Source organism: Anticarsia gemmatalis, chromosome 10, assembly GCF_050436995.1.
Source record: "Anticarsia gemmatalis isolate Benzon Research Colony breed Stoneville strain chromosome 10, ilAntGemm2 primary, whole genome shotgun sequence".
Lineage (NCBI taxonomy): Eukaryota > Metazoa > Arthropoda > Insecta > Lepidoptera > Erebidae > Anticarsia > Anticarsia gemmatalis.
The window spans coordinates 9,013,471-9,038,542 of NC_134754.1; the positions used below are offsets into that span (position 1 = coordinate 9,013,471).

General features: G+C 35.8%; 1 protein-coding gene across 2 annotated transcripts in view; it reads left to right on the top strand.

The window, feature by feature from the left end:
- The window catches only part of Kdm3 (Lysine demethylase 3), a 170,836-nt gene that overhangs the window by 53,096 nt on the left and 92,668 nt on the right, over nucleotides 1-25,072 (top strand). The window contains exons 4-6 of one of the 2 annotated variants that reach the window (XM_076119537.1): nucleotides 1,133-1,354; nucleotides 7,113-7,197; nucleotides 8,461-8,528. In XM_076119537.1, coding sequence (XP_075975652.1) covers nucleotides 1,133-1,354; nucleotides 7,113-7,197; nucleotides 8,461-8,528 — 375 coding nt within the window. Of the gene's footprint in view, nucleotides 1-1,132; nucleotides 1,355-7,112; nucleotides 7,198-8,460; nucleotides 8,529-18,548; nucleotides 18,577-25,072 lie in introns of those variants that run through there. The other variant, XM_076119538.1, reaches the window with a different exon arrangement.

Here is a 25,072-nt window from a genome sequence, read left to right on the forward strand (position 1 = left end):
ATATCAATGTGTGTGTTGTAACATTGACATAAATACTAGTGCAATCGTGTGCACGTTTAGCTCCAGCGTGTGCACACATATACGTGTACGTATACGTAAGTGTACGTCGTACGCCGCGTATAGTATACTCGTATGTATACGTCTGTGTAATCCGTGTGTGCACGGTGAATTATTACTGCACTTAACACGATATACGTGGGCAACTATACTAATGTTGATTTGTGGAGGTGTACCATAATGTGGGGCATAATGTTTACATGTGATACGAGGTCGTAAAAGCAACTATCGATGTACTGTATTAATTAATATATAAATACGGATTTATGTTCTAGTCGTCATTAGGTATATGCTGGCTGCGCGTATGTATGATGTTAATTAAACGAGTTCGCAGATACATAAATACATAAACATTATACTTAAATGAGCGTTAAATTATGTTGAAACTGTACCAGCTCAACTGGAAATTACAAATGTTTTGAATAGTTTAATATTACGTTCCCAGACTATTAGAAGCGGCAAGTTTGTATTATTTATCCACATTAAGTAAAACAAATACCGGATACGAGTAGAGAGATTGCTTCTACAAAACTATAGCTATTTGATAGTATCATTATCTAACCAATGTCACAGGACAAACAAAGAGGGACCTTTTCCAATACAGACCCAATTGGTTTTCTCGTCTGGCGGTTGTAACAAAGGTTGGCCAGGAAATAATGGGTACGCCGGTATCCGACACAGCTCCTCTTGTTAACAATATAGAAATCTTATCCGCTTACGGACAAAAAGGTTTTTCTATTGCTTAATACCTTTGGATACTCGTGCCCATAAAACGCGTTGATATTTGTACGAGCGAACTTTTGTGTTTCTTGGTTAAAAGGGACTTTCACTGAAATTTATTTCGATTTTTCGTGGACCTTTGAAGCTAGCTACTTGTTTGTGAATGTTTAAAGAGAATAATTGCCATGTTTACTGTAATTGTGAACATTAAGCTGATAAACAAAGTCGCTCAAGGTTATTCAGCGTAACGTGAGTCTTTTGGGATCAGCATACTTATTTTGTTGTCACTGCTTAGGTCGAAGAAATGTTTGAAGCCCGTTCGAGTATTTGTAACTAATCTGCTATCGTCTTACAGGAATGGGACGCTCGTCTCGCAGGCTCGGAAGCCGGGCTGGAGGCTTCCATCATCTCGGCTTTGTCCTCCGAGGCCGCGGAATGGCGGACCATCCAGGACGGTCAGCGTATCCTGACCACCACACCTTCAGTCCTCGGTGGCTGTCGAGCTCAAGTGTACAGGTCTGCTGGAGCCACCCAGTGGTACACCGCTGTCATCGTTGGAGTCAACGAACATACAGGGGTGGGTACAAACAATAATTTTCAGATCATTTTAAATTATTTTGTTTTAGTCAAGACTTTGACTGACTGATTAGCGATCATTATTAGGTAAAGTAGGATTATAAATCACTTAGATGTTAGAACCTTTCTTTAAGCGCATGTCATTTGTGCTACAGTATCGTGTGATTTTTCTCGATTGTAAAAGCATTTATTGTTAACTTTATTCCTATATTCCGAGAACATTGTTGTTCCGTGAGATACGGTGCTACAAGATTCTCTTTAACAAACCTATTGTAAATTTCACACCGGCTTACCTAAGTGGCGTTTTAGTACGAAACTGTAGCATTCCTATGCAGATGCTTCCAACAAACTGTGTTGTACACGGTTAGAACCGCTCCCTGACCAATTATAGGCTCTTAGATGTTAACTTTAAGAGGAATGCGCGGCTAAGACATGTAATATCCCTTACAGTAAATTGTGTAACAAGCTTCCGCAATCTAACAGTTTATTGTAAATGAAAAGACGTTATTTATCAAGAACATAGATTAACTTTAACGGCAATGGTGTTAAAATAGAATTAAGGCTTATAGCCTCCCAGACAGATTTAGTACCTAAACGGTAACTACCTAAAATAACGGTAAACACCTTGGCTATAGCTGTAATTGTAAAGTTTTGATAGGATTGCCTGCTTTATAGGTACTCGCACGCGTAAGTCGGTAGCAACATTGACTTTACCTCACTTAAATAAAATATATAGTTATTGCTATTGTACAAGGAATCGCAATTTCCTTTCAAGCTTTTACTAGGAGTAACAATAAAATAACTTGAGTGATGTCGGAAAAATACAATATAACGTTATGAATTTATCAGAAATATTTTTACTGTAGCTCGAGAGGTTTCCTATAACCAAGAATAACAACTGTAACAGGTTATCGACAGGTCTCGTGTAGCGTTTTCTTTATCCATATTCCAATTATTAAACGAAACCAATTCGGATTTCCAATAAAGTTTCGTGATTGTGGTGTCGAAATCGATTCCACGTATCGATACAGAAATATATTATTATATTCTCTTCTCTTCACTGGAAACAAGTTCTATTAAAACGGTATAATTATAGACGAAGGAAAGAAGAGATTTCGTATTAATTTCCTCTGAAGAGCCATTCGAAATTATCGTTCGAACAGGATATTAAACAAGCCCCATTTAGATAACATGTATTGCGAGTTTTGTTATCACTTCGTTATTGGCTAATAATAAAGTCAGAACATTTCAAATAATTTAGTGCAGGTGAGCAAGTTAACTGTAGATGAAATTCTACAAGATAATTTCGAAGCGGGAAGTTCTGGATGGAACCAGTTTGGTTTATTGAACGCGATGGCATCCGACAACGAGGTTCGATTTATAAGGGCGCTTGTAAGTAACCGAACAACCTGTATACGGCGTTCGTTACTCGATCAACACATGGAAACCTGTTACCATAAACGCGTATGGAATCCAGAACTTTCCACATGCTACCAATTATAAGGAGTTAGTAAAACAGCGCTCTCAATTTATGTCGACAGCGTCCATATGAGGCAGCTGATGAAGATTTAATTGAATTTTGTGATGGATGTTGTCACGCGGAGACAAGTACTGTCGATTGATTGCGGTCCATTAAAAACTCTTTACACTACGTTTTCATTTAAAACGAAATGTGTTTTTAATTATATGTTATGCAATACGGATATAGATCTGTTAGGTTCGTATCTATGGGGAAATACTTAGCTCGTTACTTGATATTGTAAGTTACTTGCTAACGGATTGGATGGATATTAATAATAATGTATTAATGTAATGACCTGTGTAGTACTATTTGTAGACGTAACGACAAGATATTATACTTCATCATAATGTACCTCCAGCAAAAAAAGGAAAATTTATAAAGTCTTATATAAATTAATGTTTTCATTGAAAGTTGGGCCTAGTAGACTAATACAAGGTTACTTTTTTGTCGACTGCCAGTGGTCTTAGGCGTAGAACTAACACGTGTAAGATGTAATTGAATAGTATTCTCTACTGACATGTTAAAGTAACACCTTTAGATCTTTCAAGTATTTTGAACAAACTCAGTTCTAGTTGACTTCGCACCGCAAATTCGATAACTATACTAACTTTCAAGGTATATCTTATTTGAGTATCGTTTATCTATAGATATACCAAATCACTCTTCCATTTATGATATTAGTAAACAATAACCCACGCCCGTCAACATATATACGCTACATGAGTGTATATGACAGTACCATCGGTGTATTGTAAAGCTCCCTATGCTAGCTTGGGGCGAAATTCCCCTAAAATGGGGTTACTTAACCAAAACGTATAGAGCTTTTTGGGATTATTTAGGTTAATTCCACTTACACTCAATGTGTGTAGATTAACTCTCTTATTCATAAACACACTATAAACCTATTTTAGTTAAAACAACCTATTTTAGTTATAAACCTATTTTAGTTTAGTTAAAACTACTACAATATGTTTTCTCTTTTTCATTTCGCTAAGGAGTGAAAGAAACAAAACTCTCTAAAAGCCTTCATAACTTCGTATATTTTTATGAATAGGAGGGTAAGACATTTAGAAGTTTAAATATTTCTTAGAAATAAACAATAGTATCTTTTCATAGTATTAGTTAGATAATTATAAATTCTATGCACAGTAGGTAGGTAGTTGATACGCTTAAGTACAAACATTGTTTACTGATCAAGGCCGGCTTGATATTAAACAGCGCAACTTGTTAGCCTTATATAACAAACAATGTATTAGTTAGCATTCTATATACGTGTGCTAATGGTGGTTATGTATTAATTACCTTGCTGATATGGTTTTTCCATAGAAAATACTTTACATACATTTAAATAGCTGTGGTAATATTCTAAAATCTCTTTTTTCATACCATTATGTAATAAATATGAAGTTATTTTTACGATGTTGATTTATCGTTTCTTTGGCTTCTAACTTTTGCCTTTGTCATAATAAATGCTTGAAAAGTTCATTTTAATCCAGTCAATATGTAAGCATAAAGAGCATTCACAAACTAAAAAATATCTGTTATTTGAAGCAGTATTTCTTTAATCGACTAGTTAACAATGATTACATAACAACCAGCCATATTTGTTATGCAAACAAGCGATTAATCGCGGAAATCTGCGTATTTCTCAAAGCGGTTGAAACTTATAAAAACTATAGTCAGTTTCTTTACTATTTTTATAACGAACTTGTTGGTCATAATTAAGTTATAGGGGGAAGTTGTAACCGACTGTGCGTGTTCTGTCTTGACGCTTATTACGTTATAGTGTACAATCATTTCCTTTCATTATTTCCACGTAACATCGGTTCGTTGCGCAGTAGTTATTAATCTCAATTCCCGTAAAATCAGTTTTCGAGAGTAATCTATCACATGTTCTAGGTATTTATAATGTTAAACAGAACGGTATCAATAATACGGCGCGGTGAGTGGGCTGGCAGCCGCCCCTTACCTCCCGATCCACCCCTTCGCTAACTTCTCTAAACAAACTTTGTTGTTTTGCGTTATTGAAACACTTTATTGTTTTTCTTTCATCTCCTCTCCTTTGAGGACGGGGGATGTCGAAGTTCCTTGTGTTGTACGTAACCAAACGGAACATTTATGTTAGGATTGCTTGTTAAGTTTCTTGTTGATTGTTGTTCCACAATATTTAATGTTGCGAGTTTGTAGGTACAAACTTTACAAACCTATTATTTTACGTGTAGGTGTAACTTATTCTAGCTGTATTATTAATTAAATCTAAGTATAGCAACTCTATAATTATAAATTATCATTGTAAACAATCTCTTCAAGATGTGATAACAAAGCAACCAAAATTATTAAAGAACATTGTCTTCTCTTTAATGGGCTATCATTAAAACGTTTATAAGTATGTCAATGAGCCTCTGGCGACGCGGCAGTCGGCAGCAACAGTATATCATAATATTTATTACATTCTAAGCTTCAAAAGGCCTGCGGATTAATATTATTTACCGTTAATCCAGACTGAAATATGTGTCCGACTTTGAGAGGTCATAATAAATTGTATTACGAACAAAAAACATACACAAAGATATTTCTTTATTCTCGTTTGAAAGCAAGAAATAACTTTTGCCTAATTGAATGTTCACGATGTTAAAATATATTTTACGTTGAATTTATTATTCAAGATTAATCTAACTTTGTCAGATACAGCATTGTCTGCCTAAAAATAAAGCTGAGCGAGGGCACTCAGCGAGATAAAGTTAAGCAGTCAAATAAAGTGTACGACTTTAAGTTGTCCTTGCTTCACGCTGGGTAACACTGGGTAACACTGGGTAGGTGATTGCGAACTGGCAACTACAATTATTACAATAACTCATCAAACTCTTCACAGAGTCGCTGTCAGAGTTTCGGAGTACTTAAATCTATCTCGAACTTTGCTAAGTAATTACAGTTAAAAAGTTGAGACGTTAAACAAATTTATACTGCGAATTAGCGAGTGGAAAACTTGGCGAGGCTCGTATTACTGGCGTCCGAGACGTCGAAGTTTTGAGTAACCCCCTCATTCGCCCCCTTTCCTGGTTTCCCAAGTAACTTTCTTAAAGTTTCTCTTTGTTTCTCACAAGTTTGTGTTCAACTTCGTCTGTAGCCGTCGACATGTTTATCGGCTACTCCATTTGTTTATTTTATTGATAGTTTTGATGACCGTGTGAGTTTTCTTTTACGTGTTTTTTCCATGAATAACTTTGTGATTTATGTTGTTTATTTACGATTTCTTTTATTATGTAAACTTGCGCGGAGTATTTGTGACTTTGCATGATGCAGACTATTACTAACTTTTTCTAATCTATTGTCATGCAAAGTAATTTTCCATACACTCTACGTAAATACAAAAATACGCAAATTGAGTTTTTGTACGAAATACCCTATTATCTCGTGTAAATAGGAAGAGCAAACATTTAGCCGTTATGTAGCAGTAATTAGTGTTAGTTAGTATTACTTACTGTAAGATATTTTAATACCGAGAACTATTTGTATACTTGTTATAATGTAAGTACCGGATCATATTACATAAACTACTGCTACGTATACAGCCATATTGTGTAAGTTCTAGATACATTTTGAGTTTCCACGAAACCCTCGATAGGTGTGTTAACAAGCGTGTTCAAGGTTATATTCGCTAGCACCTGTACCCGACCGATGAAAGCGACATAAAACAGAAACGTATTTGTTTACGCCACGCCACCGCACCGCCTCACTCACGCGTGAGAAACTTTAGATGGGAATTTAGGGAATCTTGTTTGCTTACGAATATAAAACACCTGCCAAACTCCATGTTTTACTTTCAAAGGGATCCATTATTCTTGTCCGCCATCCTTGTTTGTGATGGAATTTATTTATAGTAATCAAACACTGAATATTTATGAGCCCGTTTCGCTATTCCCCGCTATTATTGATTTCCAAGTAGTTTACACAATCTAATTTAAAATAGAATCAACAGAGTCAACGCCTACTTGATAACATTTAATTTAGTTCCAGTTTATTTAACTAGATGGCGTTAGTAGTACTTTGATGAATAATCCCACGGTCAAACCGGAGGCGGAGACGTGAAGAACTATAATCTAACGGAATCAAACCATCTTTGGTGATTATATTACCATATCAGGTTCTATCGCAATTACTGATCCTGTTATTAATAGGCATTGATGAGAAAACGTTATTATTACTCTTATCCTATAAATTTGCATTTTGTTCTCAGGAGTTGACTGTGACCGATGATACAGTTTTGGAGGAACATAGTGAAGATCCTTCACTCGTGCAGATGAGACTTCTAGGCGATGGAGGTAAATATTCAACAGTATTGTTACTTTAGAAAGAACACCGAATTTCGCATGAAGTTGAGTAACATAAATTTCGACGAATGTGTACAGTATAAATCGTAGGTAATAACCACACGAATCCATATTGAACAATTACTGAGAAATTCCTGGTAGAATTCTGATTAACAGGGCCCACTATGTTAATTACTAAAAGCGATTTAATGTACAACAAAACCGTTGTTCCGCTTTGTCGCATCACACGCATTACTCTGAATAGCGATTAAAAGGATCATCATGATTGATTACGATAACATTTATGTGGGTACATGGAAACAATGGGTCCGGTTACATAACGTGTTCGCTGCACTGAACAATCTTCGGCCATCTGTAGAACAATAGAGTCGTTTCACCACGCATTATGTGTCTCATGTATTTTTAAATAGATATCATACTGTAAGGTCGTAGTTTTTACTATAAACGTTTCCTGTATACAAATGTGACGTCATCATGTCTAATTTTCACTTTAGATTAGTATTATTAATTGTTAATTACCGGGATTTATAGAGCTTATAAATAGTCTTCAAGGAAAATAATGTTTGTCTTCTGTTATGTACACGTACTGTGACTAAGCAGTAACTCAATTTAGATCGTGTTATTTCGAAATTAAATTAGTCTACCCACTTAATTAATTCTGAAATATATAAAGTACACATCAAAGATTCTATAGTTATAAGCATCTAAATAACTGTGAAAGCAAAAAACTTTTGTAAAAAGATCCTTTATTTTGATAGCAGCCGACAGACTAATAACAGTGCATTATAATATTGTGTAACCGTGTGTACGAGTCCATATACCCGCAATGAGAACATAGGATGGGTGTTGCAAGTACTTTTACATGCATAATTGGATTGAAACCTTAGTAATTGACGTTGCAATATGCTACAGGAAAAATACATGCTTACAACACGACGGTAATGTAATGGCTAATAACATCGGACATACCCGCATACCTGTTATGCATATTATGTTTCCATCAATATTTACAGTAGAGTTAAGAACTGTAGCCAGTAAATGCGCCACTCTACCATGTCATTATTTATACCTACTATTTGAAATTATCATCGGTGTTTACAACTTCACTTGTTTTTATAAGTTAAATACTTTCACAGTTATTACGTCATTATTAGTTATCAAGTTTAATTATGTATGTGCTTGTAAAAGCTGTATTATGTTCTAATTGAAATGTAATCTTAAAGATCCCTTGTTGAATTTATAATGTTTTTCCAGTGATCGAATCGATTATGAAGGGAGAAGTGGTGGGCGTAATGCCGAGACGATCTCGCTCCAACCTTCAAGTAAGTTCTCTAGCTAATAATCTGTCTTAAATATTTAATTAAGTAAGAGATCTGAGCGCTCCTCGTCGGGTGTATAAAGGAAAATTATCCACTTTCAAGTTAAGAGGCGATGTTTCTTGAAACTAACAGTATCGCGTCGCGTATACGTTTATATACTAACATTTATCGCGAACGATGTACAGTGTACACCGTACACTTTAATTGAGTTTCTGAACAACTTCCTTTCAAAAATGTATTTTTAAAACGAATATGTATTTCTAAATAAGGCTACAAATTAGTTTCACGTGCTGTGTATTCGCCTCGCTATGTCTATACTATTTAAATTCTGTTAAAAGTAGAAACAGTTTTGGCATGTAACTGCTGTTAAATTCTTTGAAGTGAATAAGAACATAGGAACGAGCCTATGAAAGTGCTGATAGAATGCAAATAAATGTATGTATATTCAAACAACGTATGTGTATGTCTATGCGTCGGTTATTTCGGTGTTCACGTGTCGCGACAGGTCCGCAGCCGGCGCCCAGTGACGCATGCGCCGCCATTATCCCGAACCCAACACCGTTCAGCTAAATATGGGATAAATGACTAACTGGTAGCCGTAGTTACGATCCTATTGCACGCTACCCGACCGGAATTAATGAGGAATTAATTATAATGATGACAGGATGTTAGAGGTTATGGACAACATAAGCTTCAAGGAAATATTATTATGCTAAAACTTAAGACGATAAACGTTTACTCAAAGATTGTGAAATAAGATTGCGCTGTCGGATTCCGTAAATTCTAAATTTTATTTACGTTACAGTTGACAGCAAATGCTTTTTTGGCCGTTCTTTCAATTGTATAAGTCGTGTCTTTACCAATCTGTTACGTAGTTTCTGCACCAATGAACATATTTAAATGTACGAGTAGGAACAGGCACTAAGAACTTGGTTTGACTCCGCCAGCATTGTTTTAATGGTAATCGGAGGTTCGGAGGACGTTAGAGTTAGACACAAGCGGAACGTTCCTTTTGAATATTGAATATATTATACGGTTAGCTTTAAACTTCTCGTGAAGTTCTAATTTAGATGCTACTGCTCTTACCAGTGTAGGATAATTAGCGCTCAGACCATAAATAAATACGTCTAGATTAATTCTGCTCCTGAGTCGATGTATTTACTAACGAAGTACTTGCATTGAAATGGATTCGCTCGTGTAATACAGGCGTAAATTACAGAAGCAATTTAGAAACACCCGGCGACGACACATTTTCTATTTATGGTTCCCGGGGTTTATTACTAAGTAATCTCGTTTATCTATTTTGAGACTACATAGCCAGCATATTGTTATGACTATCAATAACCACGAAACGTATACAATAAATCCCAGTTAATTAAATGCCAATTTGTTTAAACCAATCTCATAACCGGTAACCTTGCAAGATAAATATTAAATAGAAATCTCTGGAGTTACGTGGAAGTCCATTTAATTTAAAATTTTTGCTCCAGACGAGCTCAAGGTTTCAAGGATCGCTTGGTCCAAGGCCCCGACATTCATGAAGGTCGACTCGTGTACCCTTCGAGATAATAATTCTTGAATGACTAATTACACAGCTCACCTTCAGATAAACTGGTTCTGTCGAAATGTTATCGGCTGGAATAATGTCATTGTTCTCTAATCGTTGTTGCGTTTTCACCTGCCACCTGCCTTTTATAGTCTTAACCTTCATTTTATAGCTCTAAGAATATTACCAATTCTATAGCTATGAAATATCAAAAAACAACAAATCATCTTTGTCTAAATAATAGCAGTTTAATAAAGCAATTGCGGTATCAACTTACTCAGGTATAACGTAACCCGTTTTTAGAAAGTAATTTGCAGATGAAACAACGGCTACGATACCCTTTAGTAGTCATAACAAAGGATACAGATTAACATAAAACGAAGACAAAGAAAGTCGTCAGTTATTGCGCAGTGACCCATCCATGCCTCAGGATGCGTAGTTATTATTCACCATGACCAAGCACGGAAGACCCGGGACCTCGCACACACGTTACATTACTTCCTTTACAATTTACTCCACATTTCAAACCAGAAAAAGGTCAGCAAAATCTGGTCGTATTAGAACACCCACGTGTACTTTCATATTCATTTCGAGTTTTCGACCCATATAGCTATTTAAATATACTTTATAGAAGATCACAAAACATGAGTGTAATTTAAGTGTAAAAGTTTCTATTAATGTTAAAACAAACTGGGAACTTGAATAGAAAAACGTTAAGAATTTAATAACTCGGCAGAATCTAGTTACTTGTATATTTAATTCAAATTGCGAAAAGGAAATGGAAGTACTTTGTGAAACGGTAATACAGTCGTCCAAATTCGTGTCACCGTCCATAAAACATATTTCTTTTGAAAGCCAAGAGGCAATGAGAGAGATTTAGTGGTGCATTGTATATGGACGTCACGTACAACCGTGCAATGCCCGATAGTGCTCATCTCGTATGCGACCAATACACTCAGCTATAATTCTCATCTGGCTATGTTTGCCGCACGAAGCACCAATTTGACGACACGGGCATCGTTAATCAAAATAGTATACTTTAAACGAATCGCTAAACGAGTTTACTATGCTGTTTCTCTTTGTGAATGACTGAATATAACTTGAATATCTGTACTAACGTTGTTTACTCGCTGCCGGTGCACTACTTTACAAGTACAAAAATATGAAAAAGACATTTGAAAGCTCCTGTAGTTTGTGACGTGAATAATTCACATAGCATCCACTTCGCTCGACAACAAAGCATTCAAAACAATCCCACATTTGCATACCCAACGGAAACCTAGTTTGACATTCATAAAGGCGCAATTTATGCTCAATTAGTGCAAATTCCTGTTCCTCTTACCTCCAATTTTAATTCAGCCGAAAATTCAACTCGACGTAAATCCTGCAAATAATACGATTAAGCCGAACATTGCGCGCCGATTTGACAAAGGGGGAGCGAAGCAATTCTCTTCGTAGCAATTTGTCTGGTTCACTGACCCTTTTCGGAGACATGAGTATTCCCCGGGCTCGGAACCCATAAACAATTCATCTTGTGAAATCTACGCATTGAGATAGGACATCAGAACCGGGGCATTATGAATGCTGTTAGACTATCGATTCGAAAAGTACATTCAAACAAATCATCTCCACTTTTCCCTCTAGCTGTGCTGTAATAGCACCGTCTCTTTCGCTACGTGAGTGGAATGCTAAACTGTAATCCTAACTCGAGTTGTTTCTGCACGTGCCACGGGAATAGTAAAAGGGACTTTGAAAAGTGCACTTTAGAGTGTTTTTAGATTGCATGCGACGAATGGCGTGCAGGTGTTCCGTGATCGTGAAACAGCTATTACTGAGCTGCTTTTTCTATTGACTTTTCTGAATAGAACGGTCAAGAAACATCTGGAATGAGTTTTTGTCTAACACTAACTCCCACTTGTAATGAAGATTTCAATCGAAAGTTGGCGCCGGTTGTGTCGTAAAGGTTTATTTACAACTAGTTTTAAACTTGTTAATGACCCGAGTATTCGGTGTGGGGAAATCCGGTTAGTCACTACGTCGCCGTCTTCACTCATTTAGTAAATTAAAACATTGTTTTGACGTAACTATTTTGGCAACGTTACCTATAGCTTTGTGTCGCTTGTGTATGTGACATAAATCTACGAAATAACGTCTGCAGCTGTTATACCGTGTTAAAAAGCAGATATAAAAATATAATTTGCGTCACGTTATTAGTTTTGCTTGTTTTAACTATCAATCAACGAAAATATATTATGTACTCTGTAGTTCTACGTTCGTTCCAATAACCCTATTTTTTACCGAGAAAATATTTTATTCAATAATTAAACTGTCAAAGAAAGTATGAAGAAAATGAACACATTTTATTTTATAACACTTAATATTTATGATAATATAAGCAATTAAAACCTTATTATTAATATAATAGCATCGCCATGCTGTAATTTAAAATATGTATTATGATAATATGTATAACCAGTTGACATTTACGGAGAGTTATTATGGCCCCGGGACTCTGAGAATTAAACACCGGGAATGCCCGGGATTGTGATGATTTAATTTAATATTTCTAATACCTGTATTCTGAAACCTTTATGATATCATACAATATTTTTTACAGTTGGAAAGCTGCCAGGAACAACTCTACACCTCCTGGTCAATCCGAATAAATTATCATTTGAGACTGAGTGTTGATAAACGCCAACAAAAGTGAAATGAAAACTTTATTATATTTCATGATGATATGTAAATATATCAAAATAATTTATAATATAAGAATTCAAATCGAAGATATCTTTATCAAGAACTGGATAACCAACTATTTTCTTAAAAGACTCTTAAAACAATAAAAGAAAAGCAACTATTTTCTTCACGCAGAAATCGGGGATATGCTCATAAGAATCTCTTGGCAATCTAAAATAAAAAGGACTGTGTATAAACAATAGTAGAGTTTATAAAAGAAAATCTAATAGCGTTTTCCGTTGCGAGTGGATTCGTTTAATAACTTGAATACTTATTGACTTAAAAATAAAATGGTACGGTTAAAATAGGAATGTATCGAAAATAGAGCATTCCATGCAAATTCAATTGCACGAGCTGTATCGTATCAGGCTGTGTTGTAGAAAATGTACAGGCGAGGTACTAGCGACGCTCTCTTGTCTCTGCCGAGAGAGTCGCGTGAATCGATTCAAACTTTTCCTATTACCATGGAATTGGCTGCAGCATCACACTTGTTTTTGCCGATATATGCCAATACATTGTCTTCTCGGCTACATACATTTTGCTGCAACATTTCTTTTGTAACTATAAATGGCACTTGCAATCTTTTCAGTACAGTATGCTTGGTTCACTGAAATACTTTACAATTTTAAAAGCTCTTTAGAGCATTAAGATTTTCCGGGTTACCTTTTATATGTACTGAGAATTTAATATCAAAAATTTCTTGAATAAATTCTGTGAAATTCTTCAGATTTTAAGAAGAATTTTTGAAGTTACTTCTAGCATATTGCTAATTGTGGTTCAGTTAATTCAGTTCACAAAATTTGCTTATTTTTTAACTTCCATTTCCATGAGCTAAGAATATTTGGGGCTTCCTTAATCCTTTTTCTAAAATCAACCTCTCACGATCTAAGTTTCTTTTCATCAAACATTTATAGATATTATGAGGTCCCACGACATAAAACGTTTTAATACAGTTTTTGCGTGTAAATACCGCGAGTGTCAAATAAATACACTTTTCCCCTGACAACCGGGTCACTGGTGACAATGTAACAAGGATAAATGGTTCCCATTTGCAATTTATTCCGTTATCGTCATATTCGTTTTGGAGACGTCCGTAGAGCGTGGCCCATTTTGCTTTATTGTGTTTAATGGTTGTGTTCTAAAACTCGTTTGTAAGTGAATCAATGGGAATGGCAGATCAAGGACAACATTGTATTTGTACTATGTCAGTTGTACGATTTGCTCATCAATATTTTTGCTTTTTTGGCTTCATGCCAGTATTACTTCTGAATAAAAACAAACTCTGTTACATTGAGACCTGTTAGTGACTAAGCGTGATTGATAACGTACCATTAATTATTATTGTTATTAAAAATGTACGTATGTATATTTATCCGGTTTTCCCAAGTAAGAGGCAGGTGGAATGGCAGAAATTTTGGCATCAAGACTGCATATAACCGTTTATTCATATAAATAGCACAAAAACTTTTCTCCCGAAATTTTAATGTAATGCCACGCATAGAACTAACCAAATTCGCGTGTGAACCTCATTTTGTAAGACTATTTTAATCTATAATTTGCACCGTCATTACGTGTTGTTAACTGGCATACGATATTAATATCAGCAGGGGCCGAAACAGGTCAGTAAAGTCAGTAAAAGTCAGTATTTTTGGACCTGGTCAGTAAAAGTCAGTATTTTCGAAAATCGGTCAGTATTGTCAGTATTTTTCCAAATTCAATATATTTTTTTAGTTTTCCTCTGCTGTTGGCTAATCTTACATTCTCGATTTGTCCAGTGATGATATCTGAGGGCTGCTTTGGATACTCTGTATATGTGGATGATCTACGTACACATATATTGAAGCATCACATGACCTCAAAAATAGCATCTGTTTTAAATCAATATATTTGGAGTGAATACGTGTTTAGCAGCGTTGTGCACTTTTTTGGAATGGGTAAAAACTTCTCAACTCGTAAAAAAATCTTAAGTCCTCATCGAAAATTCGTTAGACCTCATCGAAAATTCGTAAAACCTCATCGAAAATTCGTAAGACCTCAACGAAAATTCATAAGACTAATCAAAAATTCGTAAGACCTGATCGAAAATTCGTAAGACCTGATCGAAAATTCGTAAGACCTGATCGAAAATTCGTAAGACCTGATCGAAAATTCGTAAGACCTGATCGAAAACTCGTAAGACCTGATCGAAAATTCGTAAGACCTGATCGAAAACTCGTAAGACTTGATCGAAAATTCGTAAGACCTGATCGAAAATTCGTAAGACGGGAAGTTTATTAGAGACTAGCTGACCCGCGCAACTTCGCTTGCGTCACATAAGAGAGAATGCGTCATAATTTTCCTCGTTTCTGTAACATTTCTCGTTGCTACTCCACTCCTATTGCTACTGCCGTAGCGTGATGATATATAGCCTATAACCTTCCTCAATAAATAGGCTATCTAACACTGAAAGAATTTTTCAAATCGGATCAGTAGTTCCTGAGATTGGCGCGTTCAAACAAACAAACAAACAAACAAACTCTTCAGCTTTATAATATTAGTATAGATTTTGGTGTTTGTTGGAGTTTAATGGAATTTATTAGAATTTTTGTAGTTTATTGGCGTTTTTGTCCAAAAGGATTTTTTGTTATTGGACATTTAACACAATAAAAAGGCGGTGGGTCGTTCTAAGTTATGAGGTAATTTCAATGTCAATGAATTTTTTTATATTTTTAATTGATAATTTATTTGAAATAAAGCTGTGAGATTATCAAAGTCAGTATCTTCTGTAAGGTCACTAAATTTCACCGATGAAATGTTTTTAATTTAGTCACAAAAGCGCCTTAAACATGAAAAATTTATCTCCCCTGGTCTGTCCTTTAACCGATCATGTTAATAAATTAGTATTTTTAACTATCTTTAAATTATTAAATAAATTAAATTGTGTATTATTTAAAAACTAGACAAACTAAATTAAAGCAATGAAAAAAATAAAAAAGGTAACATTTAGATATTCATAAAATGTTTAATATTGAAATTTGTCCCTCGTATATAGCATCTCTTCCCCTGGCGTTTTGTTTTCATTAAAAACTCACGACTTTTAATTTCGCCGCGTAAATTCTGACCTTGAGCACAAAGTTACTAACGTGAAGTTGACAGCAAGCCGTCGGCGCGAATGCGCCCGCCATATGGTTCGCTATTACACAGACGCCACTTGGTGAAAACTGTCGTGGTTCAGTGAGTGTGTTCTTTCCCCTGGTAAGATTTTATTCTTTATTATAAGCATAAATATTTTACTTTCTTGCTAGAATTACTGTAATGTATGCAAAGAATCGTAATCTTTCCGTCTAATAACTTGTTTCAAAAATTTAGACTTTTATATCGATTCTTTGTCGAAATAGGATCTCCCCTGTCTTCTTTCCCCTGCCGCTTAAGGTACCAGGGGAGATACTTACTGCTCAGGGGAGATAACTGCTTCCTGCTTATGATGCAGTTATCCATTATTTAGTATCCGAGTGTATTTACCTAGTCTGGTTTTAGTTTAAACATAAATCTTGTTATTTTAAATGTCGATTGTACGAGTGTTTATTGTCGCTTTCATCCTAAATATCTCATACCAGGTAGTGTTCCTCGAAACTCTTATTGTTTTTGTAATAAGTAAAGGAGCAGTCCTTTTTAACCCGGTTACCTTATAGAAAAACGTCGATGCCAAGTTACCATATTTTGGTTACAGATTATGGCGGCACGAAAAAAAATGACGCGTAAAGAACGCTTAGAAAAAAAACGTGTAGCGGAAAGACTGAGATACCAAAAAATAAAAAATGACCCTGTGAAATATGAACAGCAAAAGATTAAAGAGCAAAAGAAATATGATAAGAAAAAAGAAGGACTAATTAAAACTGTGAATGAAATGACACCTAGAGAACAAACAAATTGATTTTCGTATAATGTCATGTTTTTGTTGCTTTGTAGGAATGAAAGATTATTTTATAGTGAAGTCTGATGGCTGTTGAAATTAAGTCTGATTAATATTAAATAAAAATGAAGTTGATTCTCAAACTACCACTGTAATTTATTTCATAACACAACATAAATGTCCCTCCTCTGTCCTCAGTATCTCCCCTGGTCAGTTATAAAATGGTAAAAAATTAAGATTTTGTCTGGCTGTTGTCTGGATATGAAGATAATAAGTGTTTTGGTAAGAAAATACTGATACTACATTAATTTTTTATCATTTTTGTCATGCCGCCTCTTCTAACATCATATTACCTCTTAACTGAGAATGACCCCGGTGCTGGTTGTCTATGGGGATGGTGGAGGCCAATAACTGAAAATAAGCTTTTTATCTCACACCATTCACCCAAAAAACGCTTTGGAAATGGTCAGTATTTGGTCAGTATTTTTGAATTTTTGGTCAGTAAAATCAGTATTTTCGATCATGGAACTTGTTTCGGCCCCTGATATCTGAATGTTTACTACACAAGCTTCGTTTAGACACACGATACGTGTGGGAGATTTTATTATTAGATTATTCTGGTATATTCTACCAGACGGCAGCATCCAGCCAATCTGTCTGTTGTTTAGCCAGCAATCTCCTCACATATTATTATCTCACCAGGAAACATTTGACGCTCTGCCAAAATTAAATTCTATCTTATTAAATTTATGAAACATAGCTCTGTGTATAATGTTCGTTAATAACTCAAAAAGTCGAACAGTAGCTGTCAATATTGCTCCGTTACTTAACTAGTAACAAGTTGTTGATTCATTTAGAATAACAAGAGGGAGAGTATCTCGTGAAACTCTAATCGGTAAAGTTTGGAACAACATCGGCCGACTTTCCACCTCCATCGGTGGAGTTAGTTAATGTGAGTTCCCGTGGCGTGCAGCGGATACGGATATCGATCGGGACAAGTGCGGGACGCCGGGATTCGTCTGGCACGCCCGGGTAACCGAACACCCTCGTCCCACCCCCTCCCCGCGCGCCGCCACCGTCAAAAGGGTCTGTATTAACGCGCCACTCACTACTTTGTTCTTGTTTTGTTTGAAGGTTAATATTCATTTTGACCTGAATGACAGTTCCTTATTTTTTAAACGTTTTGTTATTGTTATTGTTTTAAATAGTTTATAACGTTTAATGTTTACATCCTTCTTTTTTTATAACTTTTTGTGTTTTATGATGGTTATCAGATTTGTAGACTTTGAGGTTTTCAGATTGTAATGTGGATAAGATATCTAATCTATTGTAAAACTTGACAACAACGTAAATTATTTAATTAAATATGTAAGTTCTCTATCTAAACTAATTATTTCTGTGTAATACCTATATTATGTTGTGCATTAATGGTCCTGATCTGAAAAAAAGTTGCAAAAGTTTATTTAAAAACTAATTCCATCGTTATCAGCCGCGATATCGCAAATCTATATCGCTAAAAGATGACCTTGTTGGTGCGGAAGGTGCAATGTGTGTGAAGTATCATTAATTATGCAAGCCTGTCTGGTGGCCGGGCCGGGCCGCGCTGCCGAGCGAGGGGGTCACGCGGGCGGCGAGGCAGGACCGGCGCGGGGGTGCCCGTCCCCCCGCGCGACGCCAGTTTGCGCCATTCTCCCGCGCCGGCACCACTACGCTCGGTTACTCGTTACTCGGAACGGTTTACTGAACGCATCTTACCTTTCACCGCACTAGCGTCACATGTTTTTCGAATTTCTAATGTGCCGCGTGACGTCGTGAAGTGATTTTGGTGCTTTGTGGCCATTGTGGACCGTGCGCCGTCCGCCGGCGTGCCACCGGTACTTGTCATGACTCATTGTTTACTATCACCTATTAGCATTTACTGCCGGCTTCCATCTATAAATTACCGTATTCATTTTAAAAGTTATGAAACTTGAATTAACTGCGTTATATTAATGTGTATTAAATGTTGTTCTTGATATTTCGTATATGTACTAAACGGTTAATGAAATTGTATGTCTTTACCTATCTAATTAATTTAGTTGCATAAAGCTTGGCTTAACTTCTGCTTCCTGTGTTTAATATTTATTTACTCAAATATTCACAATATCCATATAAAAATGGATTCGTGTGAAAGTAACGTTTATTTATATACATATTTTAACATTTGCCTCTACCTGTAACTTAATTGGGTACTTAATTTCCTTTGTCTTGAAAATAATATTACGTACAAGCCTAATCTGCAACAGTGAGTATGCATCGGAAAGCTAATTAGCATATAATGGCATGAGCACGACCGCCTAATACATACATATACGTGCATACACATTACGTTCGCATGCAACTATGTAGGCGCAGTGCATACAAAGTAGAGATAGCCACACCCCGATAAGAGGTCTGTCTCTTTCCCACCTGCACCGAATGTAATATACATATGTATATCTCCGTATGTATATACAATACAGCTTAACAGACCGTTAATTCTGAAGAGATGTTTACGATACTTTCCCAAAAGGTCCGCGAGTCCCGGAGTCCGGAATTAGATCAGTTGCAAATGTTGCGCGCATCACTAATCGACGCACGCACGCACAATGTCGGCCATATTGTTATTGTTATTACATCGCCTTAGAAGGAAACAGCTCGTTTGACTCGGTCTCGATGTTTGCTTTTGTTCTTTTCTAACTTCTTTGTTGGTCGTTATTGTTCCTTTGTTCAGTATGATAAAGCGGCCGCTATGGAGGAGACTATTTATAAACATTCACTCTTCAATTAAATATTTTCTATTAGGTTCCTCACACTGGAAAAGACGTTTAAGGTTACGCGCGGTGTTTCGAGGCAACGCTGACGTCAAATAAATCTAATCTTAAAAATATATTTAAATTGTATCCTTGATTGGGGTCAGGTGGCGGTATAATTCAATCGTTTGTAATTCCACGTATTTAGAACCGAAATAAAATATGACTATAAAAGGAAATAGAACCCAAATAGGGAGTTGAATAGTTCGCTAGACGCAACGACATAAAGGCGGTACACGAATACCACAAGGCCCGTCTACATCCCACGTACGCCCACTCCCGCATGTTAAGGCTATACGTGAATAAATCTCACCTGACAACGCACCCGCCGGACCGTACCTTCCATACATAGAGGAGGATACGGGGATACAGCCACGGTTTATCTTACGTTTGTGGATTAAATAGAAACGTGATTTCTACGAAATTGTTGCCAGTTATTGCCAATATGATAGATACAACGTTTTCTTCGGAAAATATACTATATTTTGATTGTCTGTTTTGTCGAGGGAACTAACAATACAATGAAAATAAATAAGCGCCACGTTATGAATGCGAAGATTCTCAACCAATTCAATTGTTGGGGAGCAAAAAGTAATGGAATGGTGCTATTATAAGTTCAGGAACTGCGAACACATTCATATACTTAGTAGTTTTGTACCATCCCAGTATTAATTATTACACTTTTTTTAAATCTTATTTCAACCCGTTGACGTCACAAATGATAGGAACATTTATCGTAAGTGGCTATCAGCTTAACCTTACCACAGTGTTGATTCGTTTTTAATTACCTATTTTCCTAATTAACTTCCATCATTCAGCTGCTCTATAAATATTTTGATAAGTAAAGTAGCATAACAAATGATAATGTAGGAAGATAACGACATAATAATATCTTATCTTACTGCTAGTTACTTGTCTAACGGGATTACTACAAGATAGATGACTGGTCTATTTAGTGAATACCTATTGATTCAAGCATCGTCTCATAGGTAGAGTGTAGGTACCTTACATTGCTTTAAAATTCCATTTGAAACCATTAAAGAACGATGGAACGGTGTAACTTTCAAAGGTAGTTATAAAATTAATCTCTTCTTTATTGTGTTGACCCAGTTTGAGTTGTTGTTGATTAATTACATATTCCCTTTTACTTATTGCCACTGCAATAAGACATTTATGAAACAACATTGGGCCGATTCCAAGTTTCCGTGTTGTGTGTGTTTGAGCTTGTATGTAATCCGTTTATAGCCGACTGTGATGTTTTATTTGTGTTAGACTTTTACCTTATTTCCGACATTTTCCTCGAGGATTGTTATGTATTAAACACATACAATAGACTCACATGTGGCTGATATATTGACCTATCACGTTTATTCTGCCGTATTGCAGCACGGGTAGCCTTCATTAAAATTATCCGACCAAATATGTATTTTATTGAACACACTGGTTAATTAGTTGGTTATATTAATAACTAAATCATCAGCACTTCCTGTTTAGCGTTATAAATAATCAATAATAATTTATAAGGTGACGTAATTTAAACACGTCCAACATGTTAATAAATACAATGAATTATACATAAGCTATTAAATTATGTTTTAACGGAGAACTGAGCGCTGTTTTTACAATTCGTGTCTAAAATTGGACATTAAAATTCCAGTTGTCGGATACAAAAAAATAATGTAAACGCTGCTGCTTTTATAAGCCGGCATTAATGTAAATTCGAGAATGCGAAACAAGGTTACACGTAATCATAATATTTATAAGCAGTAACTAGTCGTATCGACGTTGTAATCTAGTTAGCGAAGTGAGACCCGAGAGCTTTAGGAGTGGACTAGGAATACCGGTTTGTAGTGGGAACGGCGAAGAAAGAGAAGGGGGTACCGGTCCGACGAGTCGTGTTGCACTCCTGCCCCCCGGCTCAGCGAGATTGAGAGATAAATGTACTGGGAACACGACGCTCATATGAACATACTATGACCCGAGGCACTACGGTTTTTTCTTTGAGAGCTTGAGAAAGTTCGTGAAATTGTACACTCGTGTATACGGAACACGGCCGCGTAGTATTACGTTAAACAATGATAAACGCTTAATCATCTTGAGTAATCACAACAATTCTACCTCGTGTTGCATAATGGAAATAATAACACTGAACAATGATTACAATGCATTCACGAATGCCTTTGTATTTTTAAGATAAGACGCATTTATTTATAAAGTGGGCTTATTAGTTTAGCGTTGATAATGCCCAATGTAATAAGTAATGAATCATTTAAGATAACGTGTTACTAAACTATGTGACATTATGCTATTAAGGTAATCTTATCTATTGAGATAAGATGTAGAAGAAATGTATGAGTGATTAAGCTTTTAAAAAAACAATGTATGAATTATATTCTTGAGCGGATTAGAGATGTTCATTCTCTTTATCTATTTTTTTAATACACAAAAGAGTAACTGTACTTATTATCCGTATAAATAATGTGAGTTGTATTCATAGTAGGCGGCAGACAAAGGTCAGGCGAACACGAAGTAGTTGCGTAATGTTAGTAAAGTGTTACTGCGTACTTAGACAGTGCATCTGCATTATGCAATCTACTCTGTACTCTAGCTCCTTATTGCTGGCAGCTAACTTTTTCTTTACAATACTCTACGTTTCAGACGCTTGACGAGAAGTCTTCGACAAAGAACGTTCGTTGCGTAATCTAATGTTTGCTTTCTATAAAAGATTACGACATTATGCTATTAACTCTACATTTCTAAATTAAAAATAGACACGAATTTAACTTTCAAGGGCGCTTCCTAATTTTGTATCGCAAGTTTATTTATAATCCAATAGAAATCTTTTTAAGGAGCCATTTCAGCGAGCCTAGTTATTTAGAAAAGTCTTTTCATACGAAAGCTTTATACCCCATTTCAGGATTCCGTAGTCATTTCTAAGCTTTAACAGCTTTAAATAGGTTTATTCTAAACTGGAAGTTAAATAAAATTCGTTTATCATGCAAATCATGACTAGAAATACTCGTTACTAGTATTTATGAAGTAAATTCAATTATTAAGTATTAAATTGAGTGTTTACTCCGCAACGTTTCAAGCGCTTTGAAGTGGAACCGTGCCGTTAACCTCTCATGTTCAAATTAACCAATTAATCAAAGCTCAGTCTATTGTGTGCCCTCCACGTATACGCGTATATATTATCACGAACCTGTTAAGGTAGAATGCTTTAATTTATCTTAGTTATTTTGTCGATATTACCTCACGGGGAGAGACGAGCGGGTCCTACAAGGTGAACTTTTGAATAAATCACTTTACGATGTTTGTGGGGACGTTCACCTACACGATACGATACCCTGTGGATATTGCACGTGTGACGAATTGATGAAATCTTTACAATTTATTACGACATCCAATGCTGTAAGGGATTAAAACGGATATTTTAAACGGTATTTATGGCACTAGGAGCGTGTCCATAATCGGATTAGTCCTTCTAGCGGGTCTTTAGTCGTTTCGCACCACACCCTATTCGCCCCGCGGTGCGAATCGCCCAAGTACTGTTTCTGAATGGGTCCTTTCGCACCGCAGTGGTTGGAGCGGGGCGAATGGCCTAAGGTATATTTTTGAATAGGTCGATTCGGACCAATGACGAAATGAATCAATATCCCTTAAGTAGCTCTGATTTGGACTCATAAAATTCCAATCGACAATTCATACAGGTGAGAAGAAAAGTGGTTGTTGAGAAAAAATCCTATAGTATAAGTTTAAACACAATTTAAACATGGCATAGTCATATTGACTTTATTAGATAATGATGATTTTAAATACTACAAAAAGAGAAATCAACACAATAAAAACACAAGTTTTAGTAATGTGGCTACTTTAAACTAACTTTTGATAATCACAGATTATGATGTACATTACAATTTTCTTATAACCAGTTTAATTTTCAAAATCACAGGAACTAACTCTAACATTTTATGTTGTTATGTTGAGTAATATTTTGTGTTCGGTTGTACCATAAAACATGCATTCAACAACTCAATAAAAAACTTGTGGTCCGAATCGACCCATTGTAAGAAGTTATTGGGCGATTCGCACCGCGGTATGAAACGACACATTCAGAAATGAGACTTGGGCGATTCGCACCGCGGGGCGAATCACTTGCGGTGCGAAACGCCTAAAGACCCTTCTAGCGATATTTCCTTCTCTTAAATCGTTGCTTTTATTTAAAGACCATTAAACTTTTATATTGCCATTCTACTGAATCCTTTCTTTGTTCCGTTACAACGACGTAACTCTGTACCTACTAAGCCAATTTTATACTAAATTTACTTCTTTACCAAAACCATTTCCAAGAAAAATAACTTATATACATATTTTATACTTGAAATATTATAATGTTCAGTGAAATGACATATTTTATTAAGTCTTTTGAACATGCAGAATAATATTCATATTTTCAGGAACGTCTCGGTAATAGGGAGTGAAGCACCGTTGCTAGGTGAAGGCCTTCAAAGGCTTTCCTCGAGCGAAGTGTTTCCCGGGAAAATACCCCTCCCACAAGCATGTTTTAAACCTCTGTTAGCATTTAAGCGAACAAGTAATTTTTACCTGTTTCTTTTTATAGCCAACAGGAAATTGGTATTCATTATGATCTCTTATATTTTATGATTACGAAAATGTTACGACTTTGATTAAGACGTACGTTTTATGTAGATACAATCTGTTCCCAGCTAATAATAATTGTTCTCGAAACTATTTTCACATCAACTCGTTCTGTTAATAAGTTGTACTTCTAAATAGAAAATACAAACATTAAATCAAATTAAATGGGTAGTTAGTCGTATTTTGTATGGCATTTGTATATTTTTATTACTAACAAGTGCCTCTATTTTTAAACAACTTACTAACTAGAGAGCAGGTAAATATTTAATTGAATAAAGTGTCGAGCCTGACGGCGGCTGTCATCTAATACTGTTGAGTTGAGTAATCAATTCGTACAAAGAGATACAAGTTGACTTTGCGAGATAAGCGACGTTTGATAGTACCGTTGCCGCCGTAGCCACTATAGAACACAGTTCACTACACTCTGTCCATAATGCTGGCTTGTTTATTGTGTGTTTCAAAGGGAACAGTACACAAAGGCTCCGATACACAGAGTTAGTGTAACGTGCGGTGTACAGTCTACCCACAATATAAACGATCTGATTGTGCTCCATTCAATTGACTTGCACTATACAGCTTTCATGAATGTTGAAATATTAATCATTTATACCTTGTATTGAGGCAAGAGCTTGTGGGTACTTGTGGAACTCAAAATATGTATCAAGCCGGTATCCACGTTGTGAATCACAATGTTAATGATGCTATACGCACGAGTACACCCACACAAGAGTATGATACTTACACATGTACGTGAAGTAATTGAACCGGGATGTTGAGCATATCCTGTTCATTATCATAATGCAAGTTGTTATTAATGCCTGCATTAAACTGGAAACTTAAACTAGGTTCGTAATTAAGTAACGAAGATCTAGCAATTATG